General features: G+C 45.2%; 1 protein-coding gene across 1 annotated transcript in view; it reads right to left on the reverse strand.

Annotated features, from left to right (window-relative positions):
• Positions 1-12,490, reverse strand: part of LOC137422075 (solute carrier family 12 member 2-like) — a 222,851-nt gene that overhangs the window by 168,354 nt on the left and 42,007 nt on the right. The window contains exons 3-5 of the mRNA XM_078772946.1: positions 11,517-11,592; positions 11,107-11,202; positions 6,028-6,167 (exon numbers count right to left, since the gene is read on the reverse strand). Coding sequence (XP_078629072.1) covers positions 6,028-6,167; positions 11,107-11,202; positions 11,517-11,592 — 312 coding nt within the window. The remainder of the gene's footprint in view (positions 1-6,027; positions 6,168-11,106; positions 11,203-11,516; positions 11,593-12,490) is intronic.

A 12,490-nucleotide genomic window follows, 5' to 3' on the forward strand; every position in this document is an offset into this window, starting at 1 on the left:
ATTGTTCAGAAGAAGAGTGGACATATGTTGTGTGCAAGAGACGAGATGGAAGGGAAGTGGTGTGAGAATGGTGAAGGGTAGGCAGGGACAGAAATACAAGTTTGTGTGGCAAGGGTGCCTGGAGGGCGTGAATGGTGTTGGTGTCCTGTTTTCTGAGGAGTTTGTAGACAGTGTAGTGAGTGTGACTAGAGTGAGTGCTAGGTTGATGATGGTGAAAATAATGATTGGAAAGCTCTTGGTGAACGTCATCTCGGGATATGCTCCGCAGGTTGGCCGGAGAGATGAAGAGAAGGACAAGTTCTGGTGTGCGATAGAGAAGCTGATGGAAAACGTGAAAGATGAGGAAGTTGTTGTGGTAGGAGAAGACCTAAATGGACATGTGGGAAGGAGTATGGACGGTTTTGAGGGAGTTCATGGGGGTTATGGATATGGTGTGAGAAATGGAGAAGGTGAAAGGATTTTGGAGTTTGCTGATGGAGCTGATTTGTTGATTTGTAATACTCAGTTCCAGAAAGAGGATAATAGGCTTGTTACATACACGTCAGGTGGGTCGACGACAACCGTTGACTACCTGATGGTGCGTAGGCGAGATAGGGGGCACCTTCGGGACACAAAGGTGATCCCGGGGGAGGAGGCTGTTTCACAGCACCACTTGGTTGTCTGCGACATAAGGGTGAAAGGTGCGAGGAGAGCTCGGCGGGTGAAGTACCAACCGAGAATGAAGGTGTGGAGGTTGAAAGAGGTGACAGTAAGGGAGGCATTAAAAGCAAGGCTGAGTCGGGTAGAGGACGATGTGGTTGAGCTTGAAAGTGGTTGTATGTCAATGAAAGATAGTCTGTTGGGAGCCGTTGGTGAGGTATGTGGATGGACAAAAGGACCACCGAGGAACTTGGAGACATGGTGGTGGGATGATGAAGTTGAAAAGAGGATTGACGAGAAGAGGAAGAAGTTCAAGGAGTGGCAGAAGGCAAAGGGTACGGGAGCAGAAAAAGCAGAGCATGAAAGTTATAAGGCAGCCAAGGAGGCTGCAAAGAAAGAGGTAGCAAAGGCGCAGGAGGTATGTAGGAAAATGTTCGGAGAACGCTTGGATTCGGAAGAGGGTCAGAGAGCGGTATTCAGGATTGCAAAGCAGATAGCGAAAGAGAGGTGTGATGTGATGGGGGTGAGTTGCTTGAAGGATGAAGTGGGACAAATCGTTGTGGACCCAGATGTAATTAAAGGAAGATGGAAAAGATATATGGAAATGCTGTTGAATACAGAGAATTAATGGTTTGGCAACACAGAGAGTAACCCAGTTTTAGGACCGGCAGAGAAGATAACTGAGAGGGGAAGTTGAGGAAGTGATAAAAGCAATGAAGAGTAGAAAAGTGGGAGGGCCAACGGGAGTTGTGGGAGATATGTTGAAGGCAGCGGGAATTTGGGGTGTGACGAGAATGACAGAGATCTGCAAACTGGTAGTGAAAGAAGGCCGCATTCCAGTGGCCCGAGAACTGAGTACCCTCGTCCCTCTATACAAGGGAAAGGTGACCCTCTGGAGTGTGGCTCGTACCGAGCGATAAAGTTATTGGAGCATGAAATGAAGGTATTGGAAAGTGTGTTGGAGAGTAGGATAAGGAAGAAGGTGAAGATCGACGAAATGCAGTTTGGATTTATGCCAGGAAGAGGAACGACAAACGCGCTCTTTATTGTGAGGCAGTTGCAGGAGAAGTACATGGAGAAGAGGAAGAAGTTGTTTCTTGGGTTTGTTGATCTGGAGAAAGCATTCGATAGGGTTCCACGTGAAGTATTGACATGGGCATTGAGGAAGTTAGGAGTGGAGGAATGGTTGATCAGAGTAGTGATGGCAATGTACAAAAGAGCGCGCACAGCTGTAAGGACAAAGGATGGGAACAGTGGTGAGTTTGAGGTGAAGGTGGGAGCGCATCAGGGGTCGGTACTAAGTCCATTACTATTTGTAGCTGTGATGGAGGTGCTGGCTCAGAACGTTAAGGAGGGTTTACCGTGGGAGTTGTTGTATGCAGATGATCTTGTGTTGATTGCCGAAAGTATGGATGGACTGAAGGAAAAGATGAACAAGTGGAAGGAATGTATGGAGACAAAAGGTCTGAACGTGAATATCGGAAAGACGAAGGTGATGGCAAGTGGTAAAGCATGTGGTGAGGTGGAAAGAACTGGGAAGTGGCCATGTGCTGTGTGCAGAAAGGGTGTCGGAATGAACTCCATTCAATGTACAATGTGCGCTGAATGGGTTCATCAAAAATGTAGTGGTCTGAGAGGGTCATTAACTACTAACCAGTGTGGCATCTACATCCAAATGTAAGGTGTGCACAGAGGGAGCTGCAGATGGAGGAAATGTTGAGTTGGATCTTGGAGACGGCGTGAAGCTGGAAGGTGTGAAAACATTTTGCTACCTCGGAGACATGCTGAATGGAGAAGGTGGATCAGACTCGGCAATGATTGCTCGAGTGAGATGTGCATGGAAGAAGTTTCGGGAACTGAGTGGCGTGCTGATGAGGAGGGGAGTGTCGTTGAAGCTGAAGGGAAAGGTGTATGCTGCATGTGTGAGAAGTGTTATGATTTATGGGAGCGAGACATGGGTATTGAACGTAGTGCAGCAACGAAGGCTGGAAAGGGTGGAAATGTGAATGGTTCAGTGGATGTGCTGAGTCTCGTTGAGAGAGAGGAAGACAAATGATGAATTGCGAAAGATGATGGGAATAGAGCCTGTGATTGATGCTGTGAAGAGGAACAGGTTGAGATGGCTTGGTCATGTGTTGAGGAAGGATGAAAGTGACTGGTTGAGAAGAGTGATGGAAATGAATGTAGAAGGAAGTAGAGGACGGGGAAGACCGAGAAAGACTTGGCTAAAGATGGTGGAAGAAGAAATGCGGTAAGGGGGTTAACAATGGGAGATGGAGAAAATAGGGCAAAATGGAGAAGATTGTCATGGGGACCGCAAGGCTAACCCCCGCTCTAGCAGGGAAAATGGCCTTAAAATGCATGTTGTTGTTGTGTTGTTGTATTATCTGTTATGAGGTTAGTTAGCTAAACAATGCCGAAAATTCGGTTCGATTCCGACAACTTTGAAAATTTGACCTTTGTGACCTTCAAAGGTCAAAGGTCGAAGATTCTTGAAATTTGTTGGAAAACTTGTATTTCATGATGTATGTCATAATATAAGATCATGTACGACATTTCACCATACCAGGAAGCGAACAATGTAATAAAACCATCAAAAATCGACTTTTCTAAATTTCGTGACCTTGTGAACTTGACCTTGGGGCGAAAATGAAAAATCGAGCTCCGTGGGGCTAGACACATGACATTGGCCTAACCAAATACCGAAACTCATATCAGATTCCACCAAACCCCTCGGAGAAGATGTAGCTTGAACTCGATTACCCCCTAAAAATTACCCAAGATTACCCAAGGTTCACTCCCAAGCCTACAAGGACCACCTACAACACTACAAAGATGCCCTCTCCCACGCCCGCTCCGCCCACTACTCTCAAATTATCCACTCTGGCTCCGGAAACCCAAAAGCACTCTTCTCGACAATAAACAAACTCCTCCGCCCCCTGGACACCACCACCCAGTCATTCACAGTAGACAACTGCATCTCCTTCCTTTCTTTCTTCCAACGCAAAATTGACAACATCTACAACAGCTTGACCACCGCCGCACCCGCTCCCCCTCCAACCACCTGCCCCCCCTTATCCTGCCTTCCCCTGTCTCAATTCTCCCCGGTCTCCCCTACTGACCTCTCTGAACTCCTCAAAGGAATGAAAACTGCCACCTGCACTCTTGACCCCATCCCAACCAGCTTTGTCAAGGCCTCCCTCCCTGCTCTCTCTCCACTTATCATTGCAACAATAAACTCCTCCCTGTCTACAGGCATCGTCCCACCATCCCTCAAAATTGCTGCTGTTACCCCCATTCTAAAAAAACCTGGTCTAAACCCTGACACCCTAAATAACTTCAGACCCATCTCCAACCTACCCTTTCTGTCAAAGGTTTTGGAACGCGCTGTAGCCGCTCAACTCAAACATCACCTCTCTGCCAATAACCTGTATGAAACATTCCAATCCGGATTCCGCTCCAACCACAGTACTGAAACTGCTCTCCTCAAAATCACCAACGACCTTCTCCTCTCCTCTGACGCTGGCAACCTCAACATTCTCGTCCTCCTCGACCTCAGCGCTGCCTTTGACACCATCGATCACACCATCCTCCTCACCCGACTTGAATCCACCTTTAACGTTACCGGCACTGCCCCCTCTTGGATTAAATCATACCTCTCTGACAGACGCCAGTTCATCTCCATCAATAACTGCAAATCCCCCACTGCTCCCCTCCTCCAAGGTGTCCCCCAAGGTTCAGTTCTTGGCCCCCTCCTCTTCATCCTTTACCTGTCCCCCCTCGGTCACTTAATCCGCCGTCATGGTCTCCAATTCCACTGCTTCGCCGATGACATCCAGCTTTTCATCTCCACCAAGTCCGTCTCCACCGACACCCACTCTATCCTGACAAACTGCATCTCTGAAATAAAATCCTGGCTTCAAATCAACTTCCTCAAACTTAACTGTGATAAATCTGAAATAATCATCATTGGCCCAAAAACGCTCACAAAATCCACCCATAACTTTGCCCTCAACATCGACGGTATCCCAGTATCCACCTCCCCTCTCATCCGGAATCTTGGCGTCATCTTTGACCAAACCCTCTCCTTCGACAAATACACTAAACAGATCACAAAGACAGCCTTCTTTCACCTGAAAAACATCGCCCGTCTCCGTCCATCCCTCTCCTCCACGGCTGCAGAAACCCTCATCCACGCCTTCATCACCTCCCGTCTGGACTACTGCAATAGCCTCCTCTATGGTTCACCCTCAACAATCACCAATAAACTCCAATACATTCAGAACTCCGCTGCCCGTCTACTCACCCATTCCCGGACCCGTGACCACATCACCCCCGTCCTTTACAAGCTTCACTGGCTCCCCATCTCCCAGAGAATCCAGTACAAAATCCTCCTCTTGACCTACAAAGCCCTCCATAACGTGGCCCCATCCTACCTGGCTGACCTCCTCTCCAGACACACTCCCACCCGCAACCTCCGCTCTGCTGGTACCAACCTCCTGAACCCCGCCCCCCCCCCCCCCATCCGAACCAAATTCAGATCCTGGGGGGACAGGGCCTTCTCCATCGCTGCTCCCACCCTCTGGAACTCACTACCTCACACCATCAGAGACTCCTCCTCACTCACCACATTCAAAACATCACTCAAGACCCACCTGTTCAGCACTGCATTCAACATTCAACCCACAGCATTTAACCCCTGACTATCACTTCTCCTTCTCCCTCCTTTTGCTTTAAATATTTCCCTATTGATTCTTGTCTTTTTGCAATTGTTGTTTTCATGTTTTGTTATGCATTATGTTTTGCACTCTGTCAAAGCGCCTTTGGGCTTCATGAAAAGCGCTATACAAAATAAATGAATTCTTATTATTCTTATTATTAAAAAGACATCTTTTTTGGGCGTCGCTCCGCCCACAATGGGCGAAATACGCCCACTCCGTGCAGGACACAACTAGATCATGATATCAACCTCCCACAAATGTTTCATCAAGATCGGATGATATCATCGGGTAGTTATGCTGCGGACAGACAGACACACACACAGACAGACGCACACACATGACGAATATCGTGGTCACTTGATAACTCGTGAACCAATAATGTGGGGAAACAGGTTGTGAATGACGGTGTACTTACTGATGCATCGCCCTGTTTGTGAAGCACCCTGATGGCAGGTTGTAGTCGGATCAGGAATCAAACCCAGACTAGACGAGTTCAATACCAACTGAACAGTTCTCCTATCCCTGATCAAGAACTCATGATGTTCTTTAAAATGGTCCCAGCTGCCACGTTTGGATGAAAAAGGTTTCAGGAAACCTCGTTGTTCCTGATTTGGGGTTTAATGAAATAACATAAAACCCTGAACCGCTATTACGGATCCGAACTCACCACGAGAAGGTCTCGCACCGTCTCAGAGAATCCGACCACATACATGGCCACAGCAACCGCGTTGGCAAATGAGAAGATGAGGCCGATGGAACCACCACATTCTGGGCCAAGGGATCGTGATATAAGGTAATATGCTCCACCTAGGACAACGACAATATCACATGATGGTTTCATGACCTTCAACATGACCTTATACACTCAACTTTGATCTACTACAATTTTCACATTGATTGAACAGATGTTCAACCATCAATCATTTACACCTCATCTCATTGATCGCCAATCATAAAACTACTATCCCTATCCCATTTCCTTCATTACTGGCAGGGATTATAGATTGAGAGACCTTGAGATCTTCCATGTGCACATAGCAGCGATTAGAGATTGAGAGACCATGAGATCTTCCATGTGTACATGGCAGGAATTATAGATTGAGAGACCTTGAGATCTTCCATGTGCACATGGCAGGGCTTATAGATTGAGAGACCTTGAGATCTTCCATGTGCACATAGCAGCGATTAGAGATTGAGAGACCATGAGATCTTCCATGTGTACATGGCAGGAATTATAGATTGAGAGATCTTGAGATCTTCCATGTGTACATGGCAGGAATTATAGATTGAGAGACCTTGAGATCTTCCATGTGCACATGGCAGGGATTATAGAATGAGAGACCTTGAGATCTTCCATGTGTACATGGCAGGAATTATAGATTGAGAGATCTTGAGATCTTCCATGTGTACATGGCAGGAATTATAGATTGAGAGACCTTGAGATCTTCCATGTGCACATGGCAGGGATTATAGATTGAGAGATCTTGAGATCTTCTATGTGCACATGGCAGGGATTATAGATTGAGAGATCTTGAGATCTTACATCTGCACATAGCAGGGATTATAGATTGAAAGATCTTGAGATCTTCTATGTGCACATGGAAGGGATTATCGATGGAGAGATCTTGAGATCTTCCATGTGCACATGGCAGGGATTATAGATTGAGAGATCTTGAGATCTTACATGTGCACATAGCAGGGATTATAGATTGAAAGATCTTGAGATCTTCCATGTGCACGTGGCAGGGATTTTAGATTGAGAGACCTTGAGATCTTCCATGTGCACATGGCAGGGATTATAGATTGAGAGATCTTGAGATCTTCCATGTGCACGTGGCAGGGATTTTAGATTGAGAGACCTTGAGATCTTTCATGTGCACATGGCAGGGATTATAGATTGAGAGATCTTGAGATCTTCCATGTGCACATAGCAGGGATTATAGATTGAAAGATCTTGAGATCTTCGATGTGCACATGGAAGGGATTATAGATGGAGAGACCTTAAGATCTTCCATGTGCACATGGCAGGGATTATAGATTGAGAGACCTTGAGATCTTCCATGTGCACATGGCAGGGATTATAGAATGAGAGATCTTGAGATCTTCTTTGTGCACATAGCAGGGATTATAGATTGAGAGACCTTGAGATCTTCCATGTGTACATGGCAGGAATTATAGATTGAGAGACCTTAAGATCTTCCATGTGCACATGGCAGGGATTATAGATTGAGAGACCTTGAGATCTTCCATGTGCACATGGCAGGGATTTTAGATTGAGAGACCTTGAGATCTTCCATGTGTACATGGCAGGAATTATAGATTGAGAGACCTTGAGATCTTCCATGTGCACATGGCAGGGATTATAGATTGAGAGATCTTGAGATCTTCTATGTGCACATGGCAGGGATTATAGATTGAGAGATCTTGAGATCTTACATGTGCACATAGCAGGGATTATAGATTGAAAGATCTTGAGATCTTCTATGTGCACATGGAAGGGATTATCGATGGAGAGATCTTGAGATCTTCCATGTGCACATGGCAGGGATTATAGATTGAGAGATCTTGAGATCTTACATGTGCACATAGCAGAGATTATAGATTGAAAGATCTTGAGATCTTCCATGTGCACATAGCAGGAATTATAGATTGGGAGACCTTGAGATCTTCCATGTGCACATGGCAGGGATTATAGATTGAGAGATCTTGAGATCTTCCATGTGCACGTGGCAGAGATTTTAGATTGAGAGACCTTAAGATCTTTCATGTGCACATGGCAGGGATTATAGATTGAGAGATCTTGAGATCTTCCATGTGCACATAGCAGGGATTATAGATTGAAAGATCTTGAGATCTTCGATGTGCACATGGAAGGGATTATAGATGGAGAGACCTTGAGATCTTCCATGTGCACATGGCAGGGATTATAGATTGAGAGACCTTGAGATCTTCCATGTGCACATGGCAGGGATTATAGAATGAGAGATCTTGAGATATTCTTTGTGCACATAGCAGGGATTATAGATTGAGAGACCTTGAGATCTTCCATGTGTACATGGCAGGAATTATAGATTGAGAGACCTTGAGATCTTCCATGTGCACATGGCAGGGATTATAGATTGAGAGACCTTGAGATCTTCCATGTGCACATGGCAGGGATTTTAGATTGAGAGACCTTGAGATCTTCCATGTGCACATGGCAGGGATTATAGATTGAGAGACCTTGAGATCTTCCATGTGCACATAGCAGCGATTATCGATTGAGAGACCTTGAGATATTCCATGTGCACATGGCAGGCATTATAGATTGAGAGACCTTGAGATCTTCCATGTGGACATGGCAGGGATTATAGATTAAGAGATCTTGAGATCTTCCATGTGCACATAGCAGGGATTATAGATTGAGAGACCTTGAGATCTTCCATGTGTACATGGCAGGAATTATAGATTGAGAGACCTTGAGATCTTCCATGTGCACTTGGCAGGGATTATAGATTGAGAGATCCTGAGATCTTCCATGTGCATGTGGCAGGGATTTTAGATTGAGAGACCTTGAGATCTTCCATGTGCACATAACAGGGATTATAGATTGAAAGATCTTGAGATCTTCCATGTGCACATGGAAGGGATTATAGATGGAGAGACCTTGAGAACTTCCAAGTGCACATGGCAGGGATTATAGATTGAGAGGTCTTGAGATCTTCCATGTGCACGTGGCAGGGATTTTAGATTGAGAGACCTTGAGATCTTCCATGTGCACATGGCAGGGATTATAGATTGAAAGATCTTGAGATCTTCCATGTGCACATGGCAGGGATTATAGATTGAGAGACCTTGAGATCTTCCGTGTGTACATAGCAGGGATTATAGATTGAGAGACCTTGAGATCTTCCACGTGCACATGGCAGGGATTATTAATGAGAGACCTTGAGATCTTCCAAGTGCACATGGCAGGGATTATAGATTGAGAGACCTTGAGATCTTCTATGTGCACATGGAAGGGATTAAAGATTGAGAGACCTTGAGATCTTCCATGTGCATGTGGCAGGGATTATAGATTTAGATACTTTGAGATCTTCCATGTGCATGTGGCAGGGATTATAGATTTAGAGACTTTGAGATCTTCCATGTGCACGTGGCAGGGATTATAGGTTTAGAGACTTTGAGATCTTCCATATGCACATGGCAGGGATTTTAGATTGAGAGACCTTAAGATCTTCCATGTGCACATGGCAGGGATTATAGATTGAGAGACCTTAAGATCCTCCATGTGCACATGGCAGCGATTATAGATTGAGAGATCTTGAGATCTTCCATGTGCACATGGCAGGGATTATAGATTGAGAGATCTTGAGATCTTCCATGTGCACATTTCAGGGATTATAGATTGAGAGACCTTGAGATCTGCCATGTGCACATGGAAGGGATTATAGATTGAGAGATCTTGAGATCTTCCATGTGCACATTTCAGGGATTATAGATTGAGAGATCTTGAGATCTTCCATGTGCACATGGAAGGGATTATAGATTGAGAGATCTTGAGATCTTCCATGTGCACATGGAAGGGATTATAGATTGAGAGATCTTGAGATCTTCCATGTGCACAAGGAAGGGATTATAGATTGAGAGATCTTGAGATCTTCCATGTGCACATGGAAGGTATTATAGATTGAGAGATCTTGAGATCTTCCATGTGCACATAGCAGGGATTATAGATTGAGAGATCTTGAGATCTTCCATGTGCAGATAGCAGGGATTATAGATTGAGAGAGCTTGAGATCTTCCATGTGCACATGGCAGGGATTATAGATTTAGAGACTTTGAGATCTTCCATGTGCACGTGGCAGGGATTATAGATTTAGAGACTTTGAGATCTTCCATGTGCACATGGCAGGGATTTTAGATTGAGAGACCTTAAGATCTTCCATGTGCACATGGCAGGGATTATAGATTGAGAGACCTTAAGATCCTCCATGTGCACATGGCAGCGATTATAGATTGAGAGATCTTGAGATCTTCCATGTGCACATTTCAGGGATTATACATTGAGAGACCTTGAGATCTTCCATGTGCACATGGAAGGGATTATAGATTGAGAGATCTTGAGATCTTCCATGTGCACATTTCAGGGATTATAGATTGAGAGATCTTGAGATCTTCCATGTGCACATGGAAGGGATTATAGATTGAGATCTTGAGATCTTCCATGTGCACATGGAAGGGATTATAGATTGAGAGATCTTGAGATCTTCCATGTGCACATTGAAGGGATTATAGATTGAGAGATCTTGAGATCTTCCATGTGCACATGGAAGGGATTAAAGATTGAGAGATCTTGAGATCTTCCATGTGCACATGGAAGGGATTATAGATTGAGAGATCTTGAGATCTTCCATGTGCACATAGCAGGGATTATAGATTGAGAGATCTTGAGATCTTCCATGTGCACATGGAAGGTATTATAGATTGAGAGATCTTGAGATCTTCCATGTGCACATAGCAGGGATTATAGATTGAGAGATCTTGAGTCTTCCATGTGCACATAGCAGGGATTATAGATTGAGAGATCTTGAGATCCTCCATGTGCACATGATTTAAAGGACAATTAGTTCAACTCAACCGATAAAATCAACCAAGACGGTAAACATCTTCCACTGCCGTGAGCGTTCACCAGGTGAGCAATCCCTCTACTCTCGCTGAAACACGTTCTCATAACCCTTATTATCATTGGTCCACATCCTCTCACCTCCGCAGATGTTTCCATTGGTGCAAATGGCAGCCATTGAGAGAGTTGTTACAATGGTGACCAGCGAACATATCAATATAATTGCCACCGTTAGACCTGCAAACACAATGACAAAGAAACACCTGTAAATCGTTGCATTCATTCGGAATTGTTCACCTGCTCAGAAAAATTGATGCTGGCTTCACGGTTTAGTGTAAATGAACATAAGGCCTTCCTTTCACTGGGGTTCCATCATTTACCTTAGCTCTGTGTACAATGCATCTTATAGTGTCAGAGTTGAAGAAACACGTAAACAGGTCCATTTAAAATCTACACATTGGAATCGCTCTTCCTGGATAGCTCCAGACCAGGTACGTAGCTCAAAAGGTGAGCGATTCCGCACCATATTCACCATCTAAGATTACACTCACCAATTCCGGCCTGTCCTACTATCCACGAGAGACGAATGAACAGCATCACCCCCCAGATATTCAACAAGCAACGAACCTGAAAAACACACCACCATAACACAACTTCATTCCACTGACACAACGCATGCTCCATCACTCGACTGCCCTTCATCATCATCATCATCAATCATCATCATTATAATTCTTCATGATCATCACCATCACTTACTCTGTCCAGGCTGCGACGTACGAGGTGTTAGACTTCTTAAACAACTAAAATCGAAATATTTTGCATCTTTGAAAAATGATTGGTTTTTGGTTCACTTCACTCATTGTTGTTCACTCAATGGACACTCATTGTGTCACTTCACTTCACTCACATTCATCAGTTATGTTGAATTAGTGGAACGACACGTGGTAGGTTTGTTCAATCACCTGGTCCTGAATCACGTGATCTTCATTTAATATATACCCTACAGTCATGGTGAACAAATATGGCCACAGGTTCCTCCCTTGGGATACAAGGTAGCCTTCACAGGTTCCTCCCATGGGGTACAAGGTAGCCTTCACAGGTTCCTCCCATGGGGTACAAGGTAGCCTTTACAGGTTCCTCCCATGGGGTACAAGGTAGCCTTCACAGGTTCCTCCCATGGGGTACAAGGTAGCCTTCACAGGTTCCTCCAATGGGGTACAAGGTAGCCTTCACAGGTTCCTCCCATGGGGTACAAGGTAGCCTTCACAGGTTCCTCCCATGGGGTACAAGGTAGCCTTCACAGGTTCCTCCCATGGGTACAAGGTAGCCTTCACAGGTTCCTCCCATGGGGTACAAGGTAGCCTTCACAGGTTCCTCCCATGGGTACAAGGTAGCCTTCACAGGTTTCTCCCATGGGGTACAAGGTAGCCTTCACAGGTTCCTCCCATGGGGTACAAGGTAGCCTTCACAGGTTCCTCCCTTGGGGAACAAGGTAGCCTTCACAGGTTCCTCCCTTGGGGGA

Source organism: Myxine glutinosa, chromosome 2 (genome assembly GCF_964187855.1).
Source record: "Myxine glutinosa chromosome 2, kmMyxGlut1.1, whole genome shotgun sequence".
In the NCBI taxonomy this organism is placed as follows: Eukaryota; Metazoa; Chordata; class Myxini; order Myxiniformes; family Myxinidae; genus Myxine; species Myxine glutinosa.